The 27,055-nt window shown below is 47.8% G+C and overlaps 3 protein-coding genes across 3 annotated transcripts; 1 reads left to right on the forward strand and 2 right to left on the reverse strand.

Moving 5' to 3' along the window:
• Position 1: 1 nt before the first annotated feature.
• Positions 2–2,062, reverse strand: LOC128258548 (60S ribosomal protein L14). The gene is made up of 4 exons (XM_052990208.1): positions 1,994–2,062; positions 1,616–1,717; positions 1,203–1,397; positions 2–292 (listed from the first exon to the last, which is right to left on the reverse strand). Exons 1-4 carry the CDS (start codon positions 1,994–1,996, stop codon positions 92–94), a joined length of 501 nt encoding a protein of 166 aa, XP_052846168.1. The 5' UTR covers positions 1,997–2,062; the 3' UTR covers positions 2–91.
• A 682-nt stretch (positions 2,063–2,744) lies between these two features.
• Positions 2,745–4,194, forward strand: LOC128258589 (negative elongation factor E). The gene is made up of 4 exons (XM_052990292.1): positions 2,745–2,977; positions 3,036–3,553; positions 3,698–3,864; positions 3,923–4,194. The coding sequence occupies exons 1-4, from the start codon at positions 2,897–2,899 to the stop codon at positions 3,997–3,999; spliced, it is 843 nt and encodes a 280-aa protein (XP_052846252.1). The 5' UTR covers positions 2,745–2,896; the 3' UTR covers positions 4,000–4,194.
• LOC128258587 (uncharacterized) lies at positions 4,075–26,757 on the reverse strand. Its single transcript, XM_052990290.1, is given in 10 exon segments — positions 4,075–6,588; positions 6,590–7,322; positions 7,627–7,869; positions 7,940–8,181; positions 8,603–10,601; positions 15,314–16,797; positions 17,799–18,763; positions 23,149–23,241; positions 25,524–25,670; positions 26,012–26,757. Coding segments are annotated over 9 exon segments (7,644 nt in total). The 5' UTR covers positions 25,636–25,670; positions 26,012–26,757; the 3' UTR covers positions 4,075–4,815.
• Between the last annotated feature and the right edge of the window lie 298 nt (positions 26,758–27,055).

Raw genomic sequence — 27,055 nt, forward strand, 5'->3', positions numbered from 1 at the left:
CTTGTGTTTTTCCTAAAAATAACACTTTCTTTTATTTTCTCCATGGTGGTGGATGTTCATCAAGCAGTTACTTTCGTTAAAGGTAGTGTTTTTACTTCTTGGCCGCGGCCTTCTTGCCACCCTTGGCCTTCTCGGCACGCAGACGCTCGCGACGATCCTTCTTCAGGACGCGGGGAGTGCCGTCAGCCTTGGTGCGCTTCTTCAGTGTGTTGAAGGCGATGGTCAGCAGCTTGTTGCGCTGGCGCTTGGCATAACGCAGCTTGAAGCGGTCAAAGTCGTTCAACGAGGAGCGCTGCAATGGAAAAGTGACGGGGTTTAATAATTTGTATTTATTCAAAAAAAATTCAGAATATTTCTAGCTGAGATTGTGATCAGATAAAATACAAATTAGCTTCATGTATGTGTCAGCCGGCAATTCCTATCAAGAACTTTCAACTATCATCATGTGCAGTTAAAGGAGGTAAACAACTATTCAGAGAAGAAATATGTAACACTATCGAAGTATCACTCAAGTGCCTTTTACTAGAAAACTAAATTGGTCGGAATTCAATGCACTTTTATTTATTTATGGTATTCACTAGGTATTATGTTAAAATTTGTTTACATAATAACAAAGCTCTTGCGTTGTAAATATTAAATTAATAAAAACAAACCAATGCTTTCCCTAATTCTTATAGGTATTCACTGAGTATTTGGTTAAAACATGCATTAAAATATGTAAAAGAGGTGTTGATGCAGGCAAAATCATTCACGATAAACTTTTGTTTATTAAAATTTTTTTGATTTGAAAAAGCAAACTATTAACATTTACACGTGCTTTTTTTGAGGTTGTAAAATTCAAAGATCAATGGAAACTATAGGAAGCAAACATTTCAAAAACTGAACATGTTTTTAAGATAATAAAATAAAAAGGAATAGAAATTCCTTGATGAGCAAACTTAGAAAAAAAAGAATAATTTTAAGGTAGCAAGATAAAAATAAAATTAAATAGTACGAGACCTATTTTGATGATAAAACTTGTAAGCCTTTCACACAATTTTTTATAGGTAGTAATAAAGTTAGAGCAAGATTGTATTGTATAAACTTATTGATCTGAGATATTTAATATCGACTAAGAACAGATTTCGGTAAACATTTTCTTCTCTGGGTAGGTTATAATCTCCCTAACAACTAAGACTTCTCCTTCAAGAGTCCATACATACCTTGCAGATGTTCTGTGCCTTGACGGACCAGGGGCTGACCTTCCACTGGGCCTTCAGGTCGCTCTCTGTCCAGGCCTTGCGCACGATGCGCGTGGGCGCGGTGTAGGGGAACTTGATGCGGTACTTGGTCAGGTGCAGATTGTTCAATCTGTATTCCTGACGGGGAACGCCGGTCAGGGGGCCATCAACCAGCACCTGTTAAACAAATAAAAGGTAAGTCAAGGTTCCATCTACTGAAGATTAAGGGGCACAGCGACAAATGCCATGCTTGCTTGCTTGCTTTCAGTGGGTTAAACTAGCTTCATTTATGTGTCAGTTGGCACTTCCTATCAAGAAGACAAATTATCATCATGTGCAAGAGCTTGTCATTGGCGATTTTGTGCTGCGCTCCTCTCCAGAAACGATGCACTTACTCTGTTTTGGTCGATGACGTCGACAATGGCCACCAGGCGCCCCTTCAGGGGACCGGCGGAGGCCTTGGCAATGCGACCAGTTTGTACGAATCTCTCGAAAGGCTGCAAGCAGAGAGATGCCCATTAAAAATGGCTCAAAATATGTAATTTCAGCGGCTGCATGGCCAGCGCGTTGCTTGTGTTGGTGTCCACCACGTGAATTGTTTCAAGGGCTGATTTCCAATTATATTTATTGGCTTCTGCGCAGCTTTCTATTTTCATATGTTCAACGCACTGACCCGTTCACTTGGCCGCCAGACTTAATTCAACTCGGGCCGTTAAGACCGCTTTATTTTCACATTTTTCAACCGATCCGGAGAAACCTTCGTTGATTCTTACCATGACGCTAACCGGAAAGAAAGAGAAGGAAAGAACATTTTTGACAGCTCAGTGGCAACATGGCGTTAGTGTTGCTAAACGCAGGGTTGCATTTGGGTTAGTGTTGCGCAGCACACCTTAGTGTGGCAGCAAATCGGCAGCACATTCGGTGGTATTTTATTACCTTCTATTACGCAGTCACACTAACGAGCTGAGAAACACAGATAGTGGGGGTACTCCACAATATTGTTGGTTTGTAAAATCTTTTCTGCACATGCGTTTGAATTTGTTCGATTTTGTTCAAACAAATTTTAAATAAATTAAAAAGTTTATTTATTTTTATATTTTAAGCATTTTATTCAGCTCTTGAAATGCTCTTAAATGTCAATCATTATTGGAATGTACTAAATACATTCGTTTTATTAGGAAGAAAAAACCGGAACTTTTGTTAAGATATTATTGTTCTTTTCGTTCTAAATAATCTCGTAATCTTACCTAAATGAATGTATGTTGAGGTTATATTAATCCAATGTTATTAGTAAATGTAATTTATATAGCCAGAATTTGTTTGTGTAAAGAACTTTTGAGCCGATCAGCTAAAGACTTTCTTATAAAAATGTATAAATTGATATTCATAGTTCTTTAATCTAAGGCTTAGGTCCTAAAAGGACCAACTATCCATATAAATATAGCTATCATAAACAAAAGTAATTTAATATGTTTTGAATTCGCACTCTTATACGATACATCGGAACTTCCGTGAGTGGATAACCCATCTCTAACAGCCATAGCGGCGAAAAAAATAAACAAGGAACATTTATGTACGAACCAATCCGCAAAATTTAGTACAAGAGGCTAAACAAACCTTTCAACTAGTTGCAAAAAAACAAAAGAAATAAAAAAATACAGTTATCTTTTCCAAAAATGGTCTACATACACTTCCCCAGCAATTTGACTGAAGAGGAGCAGATGCTGCAGGCCAAGTACCAAAAGCTCAAGAAGAAGGTGAGAAAAAGCCCCAAAAAATTGGTTGTTCTCGACTTAAATGCGTTTTAATATTCAGAAAAAGGCCCTGCAGGCGCATAAGGCACCCAAGCCGGAGCCAGAAAGTTCTCTGACACTGAAGCGTCCCACTGATGCCCGGGATGCTCGCGAGGTGGCCCGGAAACTGATCAAAAGCGGCGCCATTCCCGCCATCCAAAAGCAAACCAAACAGGATCAAACCTCCTTTAAGCGACCCAAGGGACAGGAGCGGGCCAAGCGTTCCACCTCGGAGACCAGCGTCGCCTCCTATCAGCCCTTCTCCTCCACCCAGAACGACGTGGCCCAGGAGACGATCATTAGCGAGATCATTAAGGAGGAGCCGCGCCGTCAGAATCTCTACCAGCACTTTGCCACGGAACGGGATCGCGAGGAGCGCGGCATGCCCGAGAAGGTGGTGATAGATACGGCGCAGCCCGAGAAGCCACGGGCCGGAAACACCATATTCGTGTCCGGCAACAAGGTCACCGAGGATTTCCTGAAGAAGACCTTTAACGACTACGGCACAATTGTCAATGTTTCCATGGAGATTGAGAAGAGGTAAAACCGCTTTCAACACTTTCAACTGGAAGAGATTTCTGCAGCACCCCGGTTTCTCTACAATACCTGGCCCTTTTTGCCTTCCCGTTCTTTTTAACATCCATATTGCCATCCTAATCTTAAATACCTTGTTAATATTTGTAGTCGTGGCTTTGTTTCCTTTGCCAAACCAGAGTCCGCCGATCGGGCCATTGCGGAAATGCATGGAAAGAATGTGAATGGCATCAATTTGCAGGTGCAGCTGGCTAGACGTCAGCCCCAGATTGAGCCCATTAACGATGCCTCGTCGTCGGCAGTCTGGTCATCCATTGGTGAGTACTTAAAACGTATAGTTTGAGCCCAAACATAACACATGGCATACCCTTTTAGCCGCCAGTAAGTCCCAAAAAGGCAGTCACAAGGATCACCGCGAAATGGTTCAATACGATGAGGACTTCTTGCTGTAAAGCAAATATATCTGTTGTCTATAGACTTACTTAGCTACCCGCTCCTTTATACCTTGGTATGGAAACAAAATTGCGTTTGTTTTATATCATTTTGCTTTATTGAAAATACGCTTCTATATATTTAAGATATAAGTTCACTTTCTGGCTAAGTACTCGCATTTCAAATAATAACGTTCAAATGAATTCAATGAAAAAGAGTGTATGTTTTGTATATTAATTGCTACTTTTTGGTCTAAATTAAACAACAATTTGTTCAACAATTGATTCTCTCGCTTTGCCTTAAGTGGTAGAAAAAATGAGCAAACAAATGTAGTGTTTATCGGATTAATGGTCCTCGCTCCTTCTTCGCATGAAACGGATAACTGAAAACTGAAAACGTCTATGTACATACATAGCATGTGTTAAGTACATAGTTAATACATGGTCGTTGTTTTCATATAGATCTCTCGATTGGTAGACAATGTTGCAAAATGTGTTCCCCTTTATATTTCTGGTTAGTAGAAGTTAGATGTCGGTATGTGTATGACGATGCATGTTGCATGATGGATGATTGAACTGGGATTCTGGTTTCGATTGTTTTGTGTGACTAGTAGCACGGGCACGCGCCTCGCCCACTTCCGCCCCCATCCGGCGCACCTTTCCTAAAGTAATTTCTCGTTAGTATCATTAAGGCCTTCAAGTTTCGAGCGGACACCTGGCCGCGTTTAAATTCGTTTCTCCACCCCGTGGCCATGTTTCTTGGCCAGATTCGATGCTCCAAAATGCAAGACCGCCCCAAGGGATAGCCAAACCAGCATGTGGACTCCCCGCAGTCCCTCACGTCTGCCGTCCGTGCTCGTTCCCGGGCGGATTAAAGTAGTCCCAGTGGTGTGTGTGCACCTGTCGCCCGGTGAGCAGGAAGACCAGCACTCCGAACGTGATCAGGATGAAGAGCACCATCAGGGCGGACACGTTGCGTGGCGCCTGCTGTGGCTCCACCGCCTCGCCGCGGACGTAGTGCGTCAGCTGGTTGATGATGTTCACCAGCTCCAGACTGCACGCGGAGATGAACTGCCGTCCCGCCTGGACCACCGTCTTGGGCTGGTCCTCCAGGTCGTAATCCTCCTCCAGTGGCTGGGTGGCACTGCGGGTGCGCGAGCGTCGCGATCGCGAGCGTGGTCGCTCCACCAGCTGCTCTTCCGCCTCGGAGCCAGACTCCGGCTCGATGTGCTCCTGGACATGACGACGTCGACATTTGTGCGGTGCCTTGCGCTCGGCTCGCTCCGAAGAGGCCTCCGCCTGCTCGGCCTCCGCGCTGCGCTGTAGATTGAAGAAGGCCAGTGGAGCCAGTGACTGGAGGTACTCCACACTGGGATAAGCTGCCGGCGGCGGAGGCAGAGGCAGCAGGCCCGCCTCTGTCTGGGTCTGCTCGTCTAGATTGGCGGCGATCGCGGGCGATTGCTCGGTGGTCTTGCTGTGACGTGGTGGCTTCACCGGTTGCTCCTTCTCGGAGGAGGCGGGTTCGCTGCTAGCCTGCCGGCTGGTCTGTGTTTCGCTGGTGAGCAGCGAAGGACGCTGCTCCCGCACCCGCTCCACAATGTCCTCGATGAACCCGGGCGGCAGTTCGATGTTCTGCACCACCAGTTGTCCGGACTTGCACTCCAGATCGTCGGCTTTGATCTCACCGCCATGGAGCTGCGACACCTGGATCTGGCCAGCTTGCAGGGCATGGACCCGCAATCGTTCCACCTCCAATTCGGCCAGGCGATTGGGGAACTGTGGTTCTGGCGGGGATTGCACCGTCTGGATGGGCGTAAGTTCGCGGCTGGAGTGCTCGGCAATGGTCAGGATGGCTGTGGCCATGGGTTCCAGGGCGGTGGTGGACTTGCGACGTGGTGGTGGCAGAGGTGCCTCCTCCAGCTCATCCTTCTTGTCTGCATAGGCGGGTTCTTCGGTGGGTAACGTGGCCACGAACTTGAGCTCAACTTCGGCCTCGGTGGGTTCGCTAACGGTGGTTTTCTGGATGGGCTCCTCCACGGCCAGGACTTCTGGCTCTGATTGGGGCTGTTCCGTGTCGGAGAGTGTGTGCTCCTCCTCGGAAAGCGGATGCTCTCTCTCTGACAAGGGATGCTCATCCTCGGATGGGTGGTACTCCACCTCGGAGGTGGCCTGTTCCTCTTCAGACTGGTGGTAATCGATATCGGAGGCAGCCAACTCCTCTTCGGAGAAAGCCTGCTCCTGTTCCTCGTGATCCCGCTCCTTCTGGAGGTAATCGGACAGCTCCTTCTCCATGGCCTCCTGCAGCTCCTTCTCCAGAGCCTCCTCCAGTTCCTGCTCTGTCAGCTCGTTTTCCAGTCGGGCTATCTCCTGCTCTTCCTCCTGCTCCGAGTTCTTCTCCTCTTCGTACTCGCTGTCCCGGAGCGTGCGCTCCACTTCGTCATCCTCCAGCCGGCTCTCGTAGTCACTCTCAAGCTGCGCCTGCTGCAGTCGCTCCACCGCCGCATCCAGGTCCGCCGAACTGGCGGCATAGTCGCTCAACGCCACCTCGCCGTGCTCATCCTCCACGTCGGACTTGCTCTGCACCGAGCTGTCCGAGAGCAGGCCCTCGCGTACGCAGCTCCTCCTCCTCGCGCCGCAGATCGTCGTCAATCAGATCGGCGGCACTGATGGGTCGCACAATCAGCGAGGCCTGCACCGCGGCATCATCCTCGCCAGCCGTCAGACTCGGCGTGGGCACCCGCCGCTCGATAATCACCGCCGACGAGGGCGTCTGCGGACGACTCAGCGACTTGGAGCGATCCGCTTGGGAGGATGCCCTCGATCGCTCCGACATGCTGCGCTGGTTGGCGTCGCGGAACCTCTGCAGCCCCTTGGCCAGCTGCTCGTCCTCCGTGAGGACGCGGGCCCCGTCCACGACGTCCTGCTCCTGGGCTGCCTCCACGCTGCGCAGCAGATCCTCCAGGGTCTTGTTGCCCGATCCATTGGAGCGTCGCGGCTCGATGATCTTCATGTCCTCCGTTATCTCGAACTCCTCGCACACAAAGTCGTCGGGCAGCGGATCCGTCTGCGTGGACACCTCCACCTCGAACTCACCCTGGTCGTAGCTATCCGCCTGGCTGGAGCTGGCCACCTGTTCGCTGTCCTCGTAGCTGTCCAGCGTCTGGCTTCCTGCTCGCGTGGAGCGCTTCTCGCGCGGAGGACGCGGTGGCGGCGGCAGTGGGCGGAACTTCATCTTGTTAATGACCGCACCCGACTGCAGGTTGGAGCGTTCCAGTGCACCTGGCTCCTCGTAGTCATCCTCCTTCGGCTGCTCTTGCTGCAGCTGCTGCTTCTGTGACTCGTAGCTAGGGAAAAGGGTGGGATCATTAAATAGAATCATGGGCTTGGACTGCGGTTCGCAACGGAGCAACTGAGCAAAAGCCAAAGGCAAGAAGATGCTGTGTTTGTTTGTGTGGTGGACTGCTTTATTGTGTGTGTGGAGTGCGTGTCTCGGGAGGATCGGATTAGTGGCCTTAGTCTAGCCTAGCCTAAAGCTTAACAACAAAGGAATATTAATAGAATAGAAACTTAACAGAAATGCATTCGAAACAAGTTAACGGCAACATGAAAAAAAACTAGAGGTCAAAGCTCAAGAGGCTATACTCTTACTTCGACTTGATCATCAGGGGGATCTCGTCTAGGCTGGCCGCGGATCTGCGGCGCGGCACCAGCGGCGAGTCCTCCGTGGGCACGTACTGCTGCGGCGGCGGTGGTCGAGCCGGTGGCGGCGATCCCCGCGAGCCGCGGATGCTGGGCAGCGTGGCGAACCGCTCGCCCGGCGACCGGGTGAACTTCTTCCGGCGGGCAGGTGGCGTGGGCTTCGGGAGCGGCTCCTTGCGGACCACCGCGTAGCTGGAAGCGGGCAAAAAAGCAACTCCTGGCAAACTCTCCAGCTGGCAGACATGGTGCATGGTGTACTTACCCATCGCTCTCCAGCATGTCGATCACGAACTTCTCATCGCTCCTCGTCCGCGGCCCCACATCCTCGTTGTCCTCGGCCTCCGGCCTGGCCTTAATGTGCCCGTCCAGGATCAGGGAGTCGGCACCGCGCGACGTGCGGTCATCCTCGGAGCGCTGTGTGCGGGCCGAGGCTCCGTCCGTAAATCTATCCGGCGTGGCTAGCGGTATGTGACGATATTCGTGCTCAGTGCGATAAACAATTACCTGGAAACGGAAAATAGGGGTTTATTAAGCAGTTTCAATCAACTGTCTTTAATCGTTGCTTAACAAAAAAGTTGTCCTTCCTAACAAAAAAGTAGTCCTTGTAAAATTCAAATTAAAAAAACAAAGAAAAAAATTTAATTAAATTGGACTGTAAATATATAGCTTCTAGCGCTTCAAATAGGAAAATCTGTCAACGGAATGTTTGCTTTTTTTTAAATTTATATGTAGGGCCATGGCTAATACAGTTTATTAGCAATTATAGGTAGCAAAAGCATTAATGGTAATAATGGCTTGAAAATACAAGACCAAATGTGAAAAGTAAAAATTAAGAACAAGAATCGGAATTCATTTTGGGAGACTAATATTTTAAGATCCGTAAATAAAAATATTTCGTTACAAGATACCCTCGTTTTATACTCACATCTTCGTGTGGCTGCAAAAAGGTGTTCGATACTGATCTACCACCGAAGCCGTTGATGAAGGAGTCCGCATCCTTGTCGACGGATGCGTCGTCCCTTGTGCGTTTCTTCTGACGCCTCGGTGCCTGCGGACGGGGCTTCTGTCGCTCCTGCTCCTGCTGCTGCTCCAGCTGCAGCTCCAGCTCCTCCTGCATCATCGCCGCTGCCTTGCCGCCGAAATCTAGGTTGTTGAGTGCCTGCTCGGACTCCGTGGCCGGCTGATCCCTCGCCGGGGGTCGAAGGTACTCCTCGTCGTCGTCAAAGTACTGAATGCTGCTGCCGCCATCCTGAGGGATGTCCTGGCTGCCCTCGATGGAGTACTTGCTGCGACTGCGCGCCTTGCGCAGTGGTCGCTTAGGGGTGAACTCACTGCCGTTCTGCGACATGGACAGATCGTCGCCGTAGTCGCTGCGCTGGAACTCCTGCGAGTCGAAGTCCGGCTGGTAGTTGCGGTGCAGGCGCCGTGGCTTGGCCGGCGGCACATCATAGTCGCCGTACTCCGTGGACACCTTCTCCGCGGAGTAGCCGACGTGCTTCAGGGCATTGGGCATGTCGTAGCCCTCGCGAATGGCCTCGCTGATGTACTGACGCAGCTGGATGTTGTCCTCGGAAATGCCGCGCTTGCGCAGGAAGAACTCGTCATCGTCGATGGGCTCCATGACCACCTTCTTGCCCGAGCTGGCCGTGGATTGGGCGTCCTGTAGGTCGTGGAACTTGTAGAAGCCAGCCTCCGCCTCCAGTTCGGCCTTCCTCAGCAGCTTGTTCTTCTGGATGTCCTTCTCCGTCCAGCCCTCGGCATCCCTGCTGTCCTCAGAGCGCAGATCCGAGTCCTGGTGAACCATGGGCCGGCGCTTGAACTCCCGCGACCGCTTGCTCGAGATCTCGTGGATGGCACGGTTTTCCTCATCGAACTCCGCAAACTGCTTGCTGTCGGCCACCACGCCCAGGATGCCCATCTCCTTCTGGGGCTGCGCCTCGCTGGCCGTGTCCTCGGTGCCCTCGAGGTCCTCCTTCATGCGGCGCTCCAGCGAGGACTCCCGGTCGAAGCTCTCCAGCTCGCTGCCATAGCGCCGGTATCGCGATCCCTCACTGTCGTTGTAGCTCACATCGGAGAACTTGTCCGCCCAGCGGGAGCGCACGGGTCCTGGTCCACGATCACCTTGGGGGGAACTGGTCGATGTCTGCGATGGTTGCGTCTCCGTGCTGGGAATCACACTCAAACCTTCTGTGCCCAACGAGGACTCCATGGCCACTGGAGCCGGCTCCTCTGCTGGCTTCTTCTTGCGGAAGGCTCGCGGATAGGTGCCAAAGTTGAACTCGAACTTCTTCTTGGGCGTCGGCTGCGATTGGGTGGGCGATGCAGTGGCTCCGGTGCTCTCCGGCGTCTCCTCCGATCCCAGCTCCCCTTCGTTCTCCTTGAAACTCTTGCTGCGTCGCAGTTTCAAAGTGGATAACTTATCCGGCAACTTGAACTTCGACATGTCCGGTTTGCTGAACTTGGTGAACTCGGGTCGCTTCAGTTCCTTCAGCTTGGACATGTCCGGTCGCTTGATCTCGGGCATCTTGATCTTGGAGAACTCGGGCGCCTTGAAGCGACGTCGTTCCTTGGCCTTGGCCTTGGGACTGCCGGAAACGGGCTTGGGCTTTGGCTTGGTCTGGAGCCGGGTGCGCAGCTTGCCGGCCTGCTGACGAAGGCCATCCTGCATCTTCTTGGTGCGATCCTGGGCCGAGGCCATGAAGCCCTTGCGACGGTTCTCCGGCTGCAGGGGCAGCTCCTCTAGGGCACTGGAGTCCACCTGGCTGGTGTGGATTTCGTAGTCGGTGCGCGATTCGGTGCGTGGCGTTGTTCCAGCCGAACTGAGCGGCAAATCGATGTCCATGGGCACATGCAGTTCGGCCTGGCCAAGTGCTGGCGAGGATTCGTGCGCCAGCGTCACGCCCACGGGCTCGTATTCATGATCACTGAAAAACAGAAAAAATAGAGTTTAAAGGATTAGCTTAAGCGATCTAGGACAGAGATCTTAAACATGGAACGTGTGTGGTGTAAAAGCGGTTGGTTAGAGAAGGCCTGCTGCTTGAGTGTCGAGGTCGGGGGCTCGGGATCGGGGACAGCGAAGGTGGCGATGGCTTACCGAGAGAAATAGGTCCGTTCGAGGAAGTCTCTGTGGTCTAATTGCTTTTGGGTCAGGGGCGAGTTGGACTCGAAATCCGCGAGGCGCGATTTGCGTTCGTCAAAATGGAAACTAACCGTCTTTGTCATGCGAGCGGCCCCGTAGAGCTGCTCCTGGGATCGGCCCAAATGGGAGTTGCGGTCGTGCGACTGGGTGCGTGGCTCCCGGAACGAGGTCTTCCGCTGCACCCCCAGCCCCCCGAAGCCGCGCTGCTCGGAGGGAGCCCGCTGGTGCAGGGGTCGGTAGACGTGACTGCCGCTTCCGGATATCTGAATGGGCACCGAGATGAGGGGTCGACTGCCTCCGAGGGACACATCCCGGCTGGCCGAGTCACCCATGTGGTGGCCATGCGAACCCGGGTCCGTCATCTCGATCTCGCTGGAGTAGAGGTTCCTGTTGCCGGCCATAAAGCTGCCCCCACTCACGCTTCCTCCGCGAGGAACAGAGGACACCACCACGGGTGCGAAGGCCTCACTTATGTCCACCGATGCCCTTTCCGAAGCGGCGAAATCCTCGCGACTGCTGTACATGGTCTGCGCATTCGGTGGCGGAGCCGGCGGCTTAGTTGGCCGGGCACAGTACTGATCCATGTCGTCCACTTTCAGGGAGAAGGTCTCCGTCACCCGGACCGCCAGTGGCTCTGCTTCTTTGCCCTTAACCGCCGCCGTCGAGGTGGTCACCACGGTCATGGCCTGCGGTTTCCCACGCGAGAAAACGGAAAGCAGCTTCACCGGCGATGGGGACTTCTCCTGCCTTCCCAGCTGGGGACTTGGGGTGCGGGAACGCTGCGGACCGGGAGATGGTGACTTCTGGCGAGGCTCCTTGGCGCCAAACATCGATTTGAATCGCGAGGTGTAGGAAGTCTTGACCTCTGGCGAGGCATCCTGCAGACTGATGGCAGTGGGCGTGGGATAGGATGACCCAGCCACGTTTTGTTGCTGCGGTGACCACATGGTGGCCCTGTCCGGAGAGAGTTGTCTTTGAGGAGAGAGTTGCCTCTGCGGCGAGAGTTGCCCCTCCCGCGTGTGCTGGCGCTTGAGGATTTGCTGGCCAGTTTGAGGCATCGGCATCGATTGATCCGCTGGCGATGGACTTGTGGTTCGACTGGAGGGCAGTTGCAGAGTGGCCATCACGGGCGGGGACTTGGGCCGTCTGGGCGAGGGTCTGGGACTCCGGCTGCGATGCTCCGCCGCCCTTTCCTCCTCGTCCCGTACCAATTGATCTATATCCACCACTGGTATGTCATGGATGATCTCGATCTTGGTCAGCTCACCCACTTTCAGGGGTGCTGCACTGAGATCACCGCCAATAGATGGCGGCCGCCTGGTCTCCGCTTGGATATTGTCCCGGATGCGCACGATGCTGTGCTCCTGGGCGATATGCTCCAACTCCGCCACAGTTTGGGCTAGAGGATCTATGGGTGTGACTGTGGGCTGATAGGGACTTTGCAGCTGCTGGAAATCAGACTCGACCAGGAAGGAGGGACGCACTGCGTCGCCTCCAAAGCGGGACACATCAATGGGCCGATTCTGGGGCAACATATCTCCCGGCAGCTGGTTCTCCTTATTGGCAGCGCTGGGACGCATGTAATCCGTTGAAAGTGGTGGCTTGGCAATCCGGAAGTCCTGCTGCGAGGGAGCTGGCGAGGCTTGGTGCGACGGGAAGAGAGGTGGTTGGTCCATCAGTGCCGGACTAGCTGTGGCTGGTATAAGGTTGAGTTGCGGCGGCTGCAGCGATCCCGGCACTATGCTGGCCTGGAAAAGATCGGCATTGGACGCCCTGCGACTGGTGCTGGCCGAGCGACGTCCTCCCGTTGGTGCTCCTTTGGGTATATTGATGTCCGCACAGTACAAGTCCGTCTTGGAGTTTCCGGCCGAGATGCGGCGCAGGGAGGGACCACTTCTCATCGACAGGGTGTCGGGAAAACGACCCATGCTGCCCGAGGATAAGCCACCCATGGACAACTGTCGCCTTCTTCCCCCCACGAAGGGTCCCCCTACCCCCTGATGGGGGGCAGAGTACTGATCCGGCTCTGTGGCATCTGAGATGCTGCGCACCACCAATCCCCGCGAACGGGCTGTCTGCTCCAGCTCCGGATAGCGTTCCATGAAGCTGAGGTCCACCGAGGGTGCGGCCACATCCGCATGACTCACCACCTCGAAGCTGTGCGCGGACAGATCATCGCGCAGCAGATTGAGATGGGCGGGGGGGAACTGCTCCTCGGCATGGCCACTCAAGCGGGAGCCCGGACGCGAGTCCACGGGATTTACTCGCTCGGGAAGTAAGGATTCACACATGAAGTACTGGCAGGCACATCGGACGTCCAAGGAGGCGCCACTGGCACTCTCCTGGCGAGACACAAAGTGACGCTTCTCGGCGGGCAGGGCGCCCACGGAGGCCGATCGGCGAGAGTTCATCATGACCACCAACTATTACTTGTTCACTTGTCCCCGGACGTAATTCCTTCTCCTCTTCTCCTCCTCGACTCCTCCTCCGTTTATTGCCAATCTCTGTGCTTTTGTTCGTTTTCGCTGTGCGGTCGTCGTCGTCGGTGGCTATTTTTAAGCACCACCAGTGTAGACATTGAATTTATTTTCTGCCCCGAATTCGAAATTCTTGCGGGGCACCTAAGAATTTCGCTCTGGTTGTGTTGCAATCTTTCGAATTAAGTGGTTAATAATCGATTATCGATACCGGGCTTTGAAATCACACTATGTTGATGTCCCTGTCGCTCGCATTTGAGCTGGTGTTTTTGGTCCCGTTATGTGTATGTGTGTGGTGTGATTGTCAATGCGCGAGCGCGTCTACATCGTTGCGATTTTCGGCCAGGACTGAGGAATGGGAGAGCTTTTCGCCATTTGTGCGACACAATTGTTCAACCGAATTTCTTGTTCGAAAGATGAAAATGTTTTTCTTTAAAATTAGCAAAAACACACATATGTATGTATGTATGCCTTTATGTAGAAGCGACACGGATTAGGCGCGTTTCTGTATGAGTGTGGCGACACAGCTACTTGTCTGCTCATAATTACGATCGTGGTGTGTTTTTGTGGTGAGTGGGGTGGTGGGGCGTAAATTAATGGTGAGATGAACAAGGAGGAGTAACAATTAGTCGCTCGGCCTGCACTTTATCGTTCTATTTTTGGGGGCCTTTTGGTACGCCTGCCGGAAATCTTCTTGTCATTCTTCGACCTTTAGAACGCTAAATATACTCTTCAATTTGTCGTTTGACTTTAGCTTGACACGCGTCGTTTGTCGCCCACTTATCCATGTAATTACTTCTTGGAATTTGTCCTAAGGAAGCGGACGTGGCGTGACCTTTGGGAGTAGTGCTTATATGATCACGAAGTCAAGGGTTCCTGCTTATACCACCCCGTTCCGCTTTTATCGTAAATCCATTAACCCAAATCCCCACACATTTAAATATGTTTTTACATATTTTCATATTTATTAAACCATCACCGATGTAGGGAGTGAAAGGACGCACACGTTTTGGTGAGGAAAGTGCAGTGGGGTACAGTAGTTATCGGTTAAAAGAAACTTTAAAGCTTTAAAATTGAAATACAAGTTTTACAACCAATTGGCCAAGCTCCAAAAAAAAAAAAAAATTTTTTTGATTTATAGCTGTAACTCTGCTTGAATAATCGGCAAAGAACATATAGGAGGAAGAAAATATATACTTAGTTACAATCTTCTATAAAAAAATAATATCCACAGCAAAGATAAAAAACATAGTTTTCACCACATTGATATAAAAAAGTAAATTACGATATTAAGAGGAAATTGAGGATTACATTGTATCTTTTGTCATCACTTTTTTCTGTGTAGCTATATTTTTAAGCAATTTAATTCTTGTTCTTGAAACAAGAATAAGGCAAAGTTACTGTTTTTCAGGCAGTTAAGCAATATGTTTAAGTGAACATACTTTTCTTCACACTTGATTGTGATACGTTTAGACCGTGTCAAAATGCACATTAAATGCTACTTCAAATGCAATTTCCGACGCCTAACCGAAGTGTCTGTTAATCCGATATTTACTGTACTCCACTTGGGGTCTTACCTTAGGTCTAAATCATTTCAGGCCACCTTTCGGCTTGAGCCCGCTACCAAAACTTGTTGGTGGCGCCGGCACTGCAGCAGCAGCAGAGCGTCCAGGACGCGGATCGCTTGACCCGGAGGCGCCAGGTGCGTGGGGGGTGTTGGTTGGTGGGTGTACCGTGGGTGTCTGTGTCGGTAGTGTAGTGGTAGTCTTGGTACCGTGGTGCACGGTGGTGCTTGGTGAGCCGGCGGCGCCCTCTGCCTCCGCCCGCAGCTCCACCTCCAGCTCCCGGCAACAAGGTTAGTAACAATTTCATGAGCAAGTCAATTAGGTTAGAGCGTCTGCAATATGGTTAGAGCAACAGCAGCCGATTTGGGGTTGTGCTGAGTGTTAGTGTCAAGCCGGGAACAGTGGTGTTCTTTTTTTTTGGGGGGTATCACAATTGGAGTTCTCCTCCCACTTACCTCTCGTTCTTCCACTTGGTCGCATTGGTAGCCGCCTCCAGGACGTCCTCGGGCAGCTCCACATCCTCGCGATGCGGTTCCGCTTCGTCCTCCACGTGCGAGAAGGTCACCTTCTTGTCCGACGGCGCTGGTGAGGCCTCCTTCTTCAGGGAGGGACGCAGATCGCCACTGAGCTCCATGGGTTCATCACCCTCCTCGGCCACGGGCGAAAGTTGCGCCAGGCGGGCTCGCTCCTCGTCCGAGGAGGTGGAGTCAATGGACGAAATAGGAGCGAACAGGGCGCCGGGCTTTCCGGCGGTCACCTGCTCCTCCTCGCTGCTGCCCATGCGATCCAGCGGCACTGCCTTGGCCGCCTCGATCTCGTCGATGGCCATATTGTCCTGACGCGTCAAGGACTTCTTAAGGGATTCCAGCTCCAGAATGGGCTGTTCCACCTGCTCGTGAACTGCTCCTGCCTGGCCAATCTCTTCGTAGACATGCTCCCGCCGAATGCGAGGTGTTTTCTTGGGCGGGTTCTCCTCAGCTTCTTCGTCTTTTTCCTCTTTGTTTTCCAGCTTTTCCTCTGCGGGCTGGGTGACTTCCAGAGTGGGAGCCTCTGTCTCAGTCCTGACCACCGGCAGCTCGATGATCTCCTCGGGCTCCGGCACTCTTCCGCTTCCACTGCCACTCGGCTGATCCTCCAGCAGCTCCTCCTTGGTGCGCTTGCGGCAGGGTGACTCATCGTATTCCACCAGCTCCAGGATGTCGTCGGAATCCTGTTTCTCGATGAAATGCGGAATCTCGCTGCGATCTGACTTGGGCGAGGCCTTCAGCTTCATGATCTTTTGCTGCTCCCCCAGGACGATCTTATCCTCCTTTTTCAGGGTGATCCTCTTGATGTTCAGCCGCTTCTTCTGGCGCTCGGCCAGGCTCTTCAGCTTCTTCATGATGTCGAATCCCTGCTTGGGCTTGCTGGTCTTCGAAGGCTTTTCGGTGCCGGGGATGAGGGATCCCGGTGGCGGGGCAAGTTCGTGTACGCTGCTCTGCCGACTGGGATTGGCGGAGTTGCCGGGCAGTGACTGGGCGTCCTCGTGGGTGCGACCGCTGCGCCTGCGCCGGATGAGGTCTCGGATGTGGGCCAGGCGATTCGTCTTACGTGGCCGTGCGTGACCTCCAACCGCCAGCACGGAGTCGGAAACGCAGGAGATGCACTCGCTTAGAGCGTCCTCGTTGTGCTGTTCCCGTTCGGACTCGGTTTCCGAGTCGGAGGACTCCTCGCTGCTGTCGTCGGTGGTGGTGGCTACCGCCTCGTCCTCGGACAGGTCCTGGATGTAGCGCTCGGTCTCCTTTACCAGCACCTGCTCGTCGTAGCGCACCTTCTTCAGCGACTTGGGGGATTCGGACTTGAAGCGCAGTTCCTGGGACTTCCGTAGGAGCAGCACAATCTCCGGCTGCTCGTCGGGTCCCAGTGGGCGTTTGTACAGATGTGTCCAGGGATAGCCGCCCTGTAAATGGCAAACCACAAGGGAGAACTATTAAAACTTGCTGGAACTTGATCAGGAATTTAGTTGGCATATTCTTATAAACTATCTATACCTATGTATTTCCATCTACAATACTTGCACGGATTTGATTATGAATTTAGAAGGCGTATTCTAACAAAATACCTATGTATGCATTTCTATCTATAATACAAAAGAATACTTTCCCTAAATACCTAATTATCTTAAAATCTTGGCACCAAACTTTATAAATTAAAATCATAATTGATGTTCTAATGCTTTGTTCTGATTTCGATTGCCGCTTATTTACTTAAGAAAACAAATGCAGAATCAGTTTCGAAACCTCAAATTACAGTTTACTAATACCAATATTTCTAAAATTAAATTTTGTGAGTAATCCTATTTCCTCTACTGACGCTCTATATAAAAAGAAAACAAGAATTATAATAAGAAAATCATACATTCTATTGAAAACTGAAATTACAATTAGATCATTGCTTCTCATTATCTGAAATATTGTGTTTCTCAGACTAGATTTTATCAATTTATATTTTCTTGATCAGGATCAGATGGCGCCACTATAAAACCAATTGTTTTCTAGGGCATATCTTATTTGAAATTAATAAGATGAGTAACAGTACCTTATAGTCGCGTAAACTTGACTGAAGGGTTTTTTGTTTTTATTCTTGTTGAATTATTTCCATTGGATAAGTCACGGCGGCATAACCACATATAGAAGTCTTAAATATTTTAAAGGCTATCAAATATTGTTGGAATTTTATTTTATATTTTAGAAAATAAAAGCTTTTTTGCTATTAAAGAATAAAATATAGCTTTTCCACTTATAAAATTGGTTTTGCCTTTTTAAAATTTTGTGCATTAAGTAATTTGAAAACTATGGCAACTATTAAAAATTTTATTTCAGTTTCTTGATGCTGGAGGAAATGTAATTGATATAAAAGCTGCTCTTCAGAATTAAAATTAAAATTGAAGATTTGACTTACCCGTTCCTTGGCTCTTTTCAGATCCTCCCAGCGATATGTTTGTAGTGGCACTGGCGGCTTCTCCTGGCTGCTGTGCAGGAGGTACTTCTTCAGGGACTGGTAGTACTCCCGCTTGCAGTCCGCCGAGAGTTTCTGGGCATCCGTCTCCTCGGATCCGCTTCCGGTTTGACGATTCTGTTCGATTTGCGGCAGCGAGTCGATGAACTCCTTGCGTTCCTGCTCCTCGGCCTCGGTCTTCGGCGTGGGCACCTCCACGAGCTTTAGTTCGTTGGGAGCGGCCACTAGTGGCTTGGGCGGCTTTTGCTCCTCCTCCGGCGGCAGTTCCAAGACAATCTCCGCCTGGGGCTTGTTCTTCAAGATGCCGGTCAGCTCGTTCAGCTGCACCTCAACCTGCTGGGAGAGAGCGGTGATCTGGTCGCGGTCTCGCTGGATCTTATCCTGGTGCACCCGCTGTGCCTCGTCTACATCCCGGCTGAGGGCCTGGATCAGCTCCTGTTCGATCTCATCCACCAACTGCTCGGCGGTGCGACGCACTTCCTCCGACGGAGTGGCCGTCTCGTCGACCTCGGCGATTTGGCGGGTGGGCGGTGAGGTTTCCACGGGCTGTTTGGTCTTGGCACCGGCTGGTTCCACCTCGATCACTGGCTCCGCGTCATCGGTGCCCACTTTGGAGGTGCCCTGCTGCAGTTCCTGCTCGAAGGGTGTGAGTTCCCGAATGCCCACGCCACTGGCCTCGTCCGCAATGCTCTCGATGAGATGCGACTCGAAGTCCAGGAGATGGGAGCCGCCGGGCGTTGTGGGCACTATGTGCGGCAAGGGTGCCTCGATGTTGTTGTTGTCGAGGGCTAGCTTCAAGGCGGCCGCCTTCACCTGCTTCTCCTCTAGCTGCGAATCGCTGGCAATGCCGTTGATCAGGAGTATGGTCGGCTGCTCAGTGGGGCCAGTTCCAGCGCCAGGTAGCGACACTACAAGGGGCACCGAAAGGGTGAGAAACAAACAGGGTAAAGAGTAAGTGAGGTGTTTACACTCTGCCAGCAACAGGTGCTAAAAATAAGCGCAAACGGCGGACACCAGACAAGACATAATTACATAAGTCGCAACTCGAGAAACGAGAGACAACACAATACAATACGCTGGTGGACATTTAAACATTCTCTTAACAATTCTCAGTTTCGATATCGAAAGCTGCAATTACGAAATACAAAATGCGAAAATGTCGAATGCGAAATGGCAAACGCGAAATATGTGAAGTATATGTTCCTTTACCACAATTGATCAACCAGTATAACTCAAATCCTGGCCGATTTCAGCTTCTCGTTTTTCGTTGGTTTGTTCGTTTTCGGTTGCCTTTTATTTTCGCAAATAAAAATCAATCGAACGGGGTTGGGTTTCTCGGGGTTTGATTTGTTCACAAATATCTCGGATATCAGCGCAATTCGCGGGTACACGAGCCGTGCATTGAAATTGTCCGGGGCCAACTGGCAACTGGCAACTGGCCCGTCCAAACGGATTTTTCGCAAAGCACAGCACAGAACCCCGAAAAAAACCGTTGAGAGACTAATTTTCCTTCGCTTTGCGCTCAATTGTTTTTCTTTCAAAATACTTATACTTATGCTTAACAAATTTTACTATTCCTCGCTCGCGTTCTCTCATGGTTTCTGCCATTATTTTGTTTTAGTTTTTCTTTGCTCCGCGTTCGAGAAATAGTTGCACACACAACCAGTTGTAAACAATTTGCAGTTTTTACACACATATTATCGTTAATTTAGCACACCGCAGATAAACAAGAGCACCTAGAGCAATCAACAACGAACCACCAAAAAAAAAAAAACAAAAAAAAAACCCACAAAAATCAAAAGTAAATTTCGCTTTACATTCATGCGCCCAATTCTCGTTGTGTGTTTTTACATTCAACAATTATTGTTTGCTTATCGTTGCTATATAGACACACATGTGTCGGCAGTACATATTAGCATGTACTGGGGTCTAACGTAATCACATCAAAAATTACAAGCCCACGGAACTTAATTGTTTGTACAAAACAAAATTTCGTCTATCGTTACGCCTTTTTGGTTATGCCTTTGGTTGAACGAATGGCTTTATCGTTATGCAGGGGTATGAGGTATGCCAAAAATGCAATCAAAAATAAGGCAAATTTCATTCATTATATTCAATTTGAAATATCATGACAAATCGCTTTAATCACTTCCCATATGGGGTTAAATGAGGTAAGAATCTTGGCTCTCGCAGTTGTTTTCCTTTTGAGAGTGACATCATGGCAAAAATTATGCACTCCTGACATATGCTTAAATAGGTAGTTATTAGAAAACGATGACAAATAAGTTTTAGATGTAAGAACTCAGACAAAAAGTTGACCAAAGTTCAATATTTTATTTAAATGATTAAAGACTTAGAAATTACTATTTAATTTTTTGTTGATCAATGATATTTTCTTTATTTACCTAATATATTTTTTTTGTTTGTTCATTTGCAGTTTTTTTTTTAATATTTTCTCTTAATAATTCGTTTTTTTTTTCTGAACATTTAAGTTTTTTTTTAAAGTACCTATTTAATTAGAAATTCTATTAGAGGTAGATTTTTTTTAACCCATGTATGTCTTCTTAAGTAAACAACTACATGTTTCGCAATGTTGGAAATTCTCTGTTTTTCCATATCTTTTACTTTTTGATCTCGCACCCTTATACTTCTCAGCCCTATACAATGCTCAGCATTACAATACATGAATATACCTTTTGATCTTACAACATTCAATCACCTGGACTGATTTCCCCTCTTACACATTTCATATTTGCTTTTCCTCTTGTTCAAACATCCACGTGTGGATGGATTCACCATAACAATTCGAGCGTAACTGCCTTGGCTTGACTTGCTTTACATGGAGAGCCTCTGTTTGCAGTTGAGTGAATTCGGTTCGAGGCTTTTCCTCAAAATCAACTTTTCATACATAAATGAGCATTGACAACTGCCTCCGGGAGCAGTAGCCTCCTCCGCGGCCTTCAATGGAAATCAATCCAATCCGTATACAAAACCGAATCACGGACAAGTTCATGAGCAGTGTCGCAGCTGAACTTTACACAAATTTGTGAGCAGACAGATAAAGAGGTGGGAAATCCGGCAGGAGAGTCGGAGTAGAACTCGCTGCCGTCGAACCCTGCGTATACGTAATGCGCGTGTGGATACATCAACTCTATAAATAGTCGAGCCAAGGCACCCATTACCATTACACCGTTGTCAATTTATTACCGAACTCTGAACCCTCGTCCCGTACGGATTGCGTAACATGCAAATCAATTAAATGCTTGCCGGCTCACTCACCATAATTGCCAGCGACACTGAGGAAAACATAAACCATAGTCGTAGGAACTTTGCGTTAGTATCATTGGTAGCTTAGTTAAATAGATTGCGTAAAAACAAAATAAAAATTTAGAAAAAAAACCGAAAAGAAAAAAACGTAGCTAATGTTTCTGGACGGCGCTTGAGCCTCACATGTTAGACGTCTAATCGCGTTTTGAATACTAGCAAGTAAAAAACTGACGCTGAAAACAAAACTAGCAAAACTTGTGGCAGCGTCGCCGGCAGCAAACTTGTCGCTGACGTTGAAGCTTTGACGTTGCTCTCGAATCGCTGAACGTGAAATGCTGATTGAAATGCGAGAGAAAAGACAGGGGGACACCATTTCATCCACCTCCTCCTCCACCTCCTCCATGGGAGCCACCAGCGTGTTGCACTTTCGCCACTGGTTGCATGCGAATTTGGCGACGTCAAGCGCTCAAGGTCGCCATTGCGACCGGGCGCTCTCCACTATATTTAGAATCATTTAAGCGTAACGCACTCAAGGGCCGCCACGGCATGCCAAGTTATTAATGAGTGGTTTTGAATTGGTCCTAGCCAGAGCACTTGGCAAATCCATTAATTAGTCTCCCCTATCCTCCATCTCTTGTCCGTACAAAACGTGTTGCGAAAGTCTCTTTAAAATTCTGAAAATTATTGTTTAGTTTAATACTAACAATAATTGTAATTTAATTTCTTTTTTTTAATTTCGTTTACCGATCTTTTTTAATTTCTTACTTTACCCTTTGCTTTAAAGAGTTGGAGCCTTCTAAATAATGTCAAAGTCTTATAATTATGACCAGGTAAACTTTTTTATATTAGGTGGTTTAAGAAAATATTCAAATAATTGAAATCTTGAGAAGTACAAAATGCTTTTAAAATGTAAACATGATTTATATTTATGTGGGTCTGAGAGGTTTTTGGGGAAAGTAAAAAGTAAGCACTAAAATAAATTTATAATTTTATTTTTAATTTTCAGACAATGAATAATTTTTTGTGTTTCAAAATTTTTGATAAAACATTAGATATTTCCTTCCTGATGTTCGGTTGGAAGTCGCTTGGAAGATATGTGTCTGGCTACCGCAGAGCATATTCTAATGAATGAGCGGTGTGGATGAGAATCTGGCACCCATTGCGTATGCGTTATTTGGATTGAGGTCGCCGTCCCGGCTAAATTTTTGTTGTGTTTTTTTTTTGCTTGCTGTGAAAATAAATTCTGGTGACACAATTGCAGCATTGCGAGTTCATTGCACGACTTAATTATTACCAACCAAAGCAAATCGGCAGAACTGTATTGGAAATTGCCCAGCTTAATTGATTTCCACTCATAGTTGGACCCAGCAATTTTCCATATTTTTATTGCACTTTAATGCCCAGGCCAACGGCCCACGCAGAAGCTTTCGGTTTTCGACCTTGACTGGTCAGATATTGAATTATTTATGTACCTATAAAAATAGTTCAGGAAGAACTCTGGCATATACATACATTTTGGCTTTCCTTCATATTGACGATTAGTTCCAAACTGAAAATAAAAATAAACCGACGGCGGGCGACAACAAAACGAAGACGACGTCAACGGAATGAACACAACGAAACGATACGAAACGAAAGCGATAGAGCAGAAATTCAATCAAATCAAACAGGCGGAGAATATAACGTATACGTATAGGTAGCCCACATGACAGACAGTTGGATGGGTTAAAGAAACGACGGCACAAACTGAGTACTTAAATCAAAAGCAAAAGTTAAAAACTTTTGCCACAACACAAACACGAGCACCACTCATAAATAATGAAAGTACGGACAAGAATGAGTGAACGATTCCGATGAGCCTCGAACCACATAAAACTCTGATGCCGATGGGAATGAGATGCAGACCATCGGGAGACCCGACACAATGTAAACAATAGTGGCAACATGTTGCCAGAGAAAATCTCTTGATCTCTTTGTGAATGAACATGGCGGAACAGCATAAGACCAAAAAGGGACAATTCTTTACCAATCACTGGTGCCATACAGGTCAGAAATCGGGTCAGTGCTGTGCCCGTGCTGGGAATTGCTCTATTTGAATGGGGACTCGATGCTGGAAGGCCTGCAATTAGGTCAAAGTTTGTTTTACAATTCGATGTTAGTTCGCTGGTCATGTGATGGGATGCGATTTGCTGCTAATTGGAAATCAATCAAACCACCATTAGCCGAGCTATTTTTTCTTTTTTTGGCAGCCTCATCCAACTGATCAGAGACCAGTTCCCCTGCCAATTACCAGCAATTTTCACCTAGTCTGAATCATCGGTTCTCTTCGCCATGCTAATCAACGGGCGAAATGTTCCATGGATTATGGTTATGAGAAGTTTTTACCGGCATTTTAGGTTGAACATTTTAGCACATGTTGGCTAACAGGAATTTACCCCTGGTTTCTCCACTGCATGATTTGTCAATAAATAGCTGCAATATCAAATTGAAGCGAGCTTGAGGAGCTTATTGATTTATGGTTCATAATATAATAATCATAAATGTACCTGCTATGAATAGCAGCTGACTTCACAATTGACTGATGTCTAGAGCCGTATATTAATGCAGGAACCCATTGTCAAGATAGCTTAGGTAATTTTTTATATTACTTATTTTAAGACAAGTGCGATTGAAAGCCTTTTAACTATTAAATTAATAAAATGTATTAAATTTTACCTATTGTATAAATGTTTATTTAGTACTGTTAAGGCATTGTATAGGTAGTTTCCCAATAAACTTAAAGAGCAAAGGTCTCAGCGTCATAAATAACAACGCAGAATTATACAACAGATCTTTTACTTATCAGCGGGGTTGTTAAATAGATAAAGTCGCTACACCAATTGTTTCCAAACCGTCGATAAGATAACGAAACCATATGTTTAGTGCCCCATCATATGACCCATGTGACGTTTGAAGAACGGTCTACGTGCCCTGAGCCCAGTGTGCAGAACTCACTGCTGCAAGGGGACTTGAACTTGGCCTCTTTGCTGTTTTAATTGCCTATATAAATTTCCGCCAAGTGGCAATCACTGCGTTCTATGCATTCCCCGGAGATTAGAACCCTGCTCTTTTGTTAGGCCGTCTGGGAACGGGAACACAAACGGTTTTTTGTCTAGCTTTTATTGTTGGGAAATAGGCACGAAATTTTGTTGCGCTTGTTTTTCACTTTCATCAGTCATAAAAGTGGCCGTAGATCACGTTCGTTCTATGGTTTATTTTAATCATGATCGATGCAACGGCTAGCGGTACTCCACAAAAGCCCCAGCTTCATTTGGATACACAACCGGTTTGGCAATTCACATAGCCAGATCCACGCCCATTGTGGAAGATGCCGCTAGCCAAGTTGATGGGTCTCGTCTAGGTTCGTCTGGTCTGTTTATTTGAATGCCAGGCAATTCACAAGATTTCCAAATCCATAAGTTAACTTGTAAGAAAATTTCGGTTTTCCCAATGCAGAATTTCCTATGCCCTAGCGAAGGTCAAGAATGACTAAGAATGAAACTAAAATAAAAGAGCTGAAGGTTTCGAAATAGAAAAACTATTCAAAATTCTCAAAGCTTTTTAAATAATGGTTTTTGTTGTTCAGGAAAAGTTGTTTCAGAAATGAAGGGCAAACTTTATGTTGGTCATGGAAAAAAATGATTGAGATATTTTTAAGAATAAGAATTATAAGCTAATAAAGCTATTCCTTAAACTAGTAAACTTAAAAAAACTTTTAGGACAGCTATACATTTAATGTCGTCTAAAAGTGCCTTCAATGGGCTACTTATTTATGTTTTAAAAATTCAAACGCTTAAAGCAGTCTAATTGCTAATGTACACCAATCTAATTTGACACACACAAAGTGCTTAAAAGTCTTAAAAGAAGGCAAATTCAATCAGCCACTTAAATGGTAACCCCCAAGTTCACTGATTTCGCGGCGTTCTGCATATTAAATTGATCTACCCAGTGCTTTAGTACTACCCCAATGGCCAGACAATTGTGTGATATTAGTGGGCCATTGCATTTGATTGCCGATTTCCGTTGGACTGGGTCTAGGCAGGGGCCTGGGAACTTTGGAGTCGGCTTGTGCATACTATACGAAGGTATACTATAATTGGGGAACCGCTTACCCGCTGCGGCGCCAAAACAGAGAACTTGTCATGGTTTTTGACCGCCGTTCAACTTGGCAGGCAATCATAAGTAATGTTCTTAGTCCCCTGCACATGTGTATGTAGTTCAACCAGCCCCACAGAATACGACTTGTTCTATATTCGTCAACGACTGTCATTACAGCGCCCACGCGGCGTATGCGTAATTCGCGGCTAATTTGTGGGGCATTGCGATGTGGGCATGCATCCATTTGGTACTTGATGAGCCTACCTTCGTCCCAGGGATGATGATGCTGCTGCTGATGCTGCTGCTGCTGCTGGTGAGGATTCTCATCCTGAGCTGGCCGAGATTTGCGTCCTTTTTTCGAGCGTTTCGACTCCATTTTGTGGCTGCCGCTGGTTGAGATTTACTTTTTGGCTACAAGACACGCGCGTAAATAGAATAATATATACTTTTATGTCGGATGGACCGAGTGTGTGTGTTTTTTTATGTGCTCGTGGTTTATCTTCGGTGACGCACACACAAGTGACATTTGCCAAACACACACAGTCCCGCACAAACTTTGTCGCGTTTTTTCGAACTTTGCGTATTTTTTGTCGCTTCGATTACTTGGCGCGTATGCAGATACACTCGTATATGTACATATATATATATACCTATCTGGCGAGAATATATTTTAGATTTAAAATTTTTCCCAAGTTATTTATAATGCGGTGATTTAATTTAACCCACACTCGGCCACTTTTCATATTCCTTACTTGCAAATAAAATCACGAGAAACGGCGACAACGCTTTTCCTCAGTCCGATTGTATTCCAAAAACTTAACTATGAAACTCAATTGAATGGGCATTACGTGACAGTGAAGTTGGGTCTAACGATTGGTACGGATAATGATGAGTTCTCCTTCTAACTGCCGCCGCTGGACTGCCGAACCGCTGGGCAGTTGGGAAACCGCTGGCCGGTCGGCTCGTTTATTACTGTTCGGGTTAGTAATATCTATATGTGCTATATGTACGTAGCATTAGCATTCGAGAACTGAGCGAGAAGTTGGCTAGTGAAAAGTGAATGAAAATCGCGCACGGAATCCGCAGATCCGTCCATGCGTCGTCGCTGTGGTTTTGTTATTTGTGTTTTTAGTTTTTAGTGTCGATTTTGTCGTCGATCGTGGATCGTTTGCCGTGCCGTACCGCGCGCGACTAATGCCGACTAAACCTGCGCACAGTATGCCATCTCGGAAAGCTTTTCGGTAGGTTTCACTTTTGGACCGTGTTGTTTTTTGTCACTGGTCACACGCCGCGAGCGTTTATTCCGTGTGTTCTCTGGCCGAAAAGTGTATTTGTACGGAGCAGCTCTCCGGCGCTCCGGTTTTCCGGCATTCGTCAGTGGAACTGCACATGAACTGCACTTGCCTATCACACACTATATCGCTTGGCAAACGTATTTTTAAAAGTATAGCCTCTGCCATCTCGAGTTGGTTGATTGCCAGCCAGATTGATGGGAAATGCTAATTGAAAATGGAAGAAATTGATTGTGGGGCTAGCCATTAGCATAGGGAGTTTCACTGATCGGTTTTGAGATTGGCAGATGTGTTAGATTTTTTAAGACTTAACAGATTGAATTCCAAGATAATCTTTTATTAAACACTTAATAAAGCTTTAGCCATTTTGAATGGTGCCATAAAGTCTAACATTTTGTTCATTTAATGTGTCATTGAAAATCAATAAATCGGTCTAGATTGTTATTTGTATAAGTATGTAAATTATATTTATTTAGTATATAAAACGTTTAGTTAATGTTTTTA

The sequence above is a fragment of the Drosophila gunungcola genome, assembly GCF_025200985.1.
Source record: "Drosophila gunungcola strain Sukarami chromosome 3L unlocalized genomic scaffold, Dgunungcola_SK_2 000003F, whole genome shotgun sequence".
Classification (NCBI taxonomy): Eukaryota; Metazoa; Arthropoda; class Insecta; order Diptera; family Drosophilidae; genus Drosophila; species Drosophila gunungcola.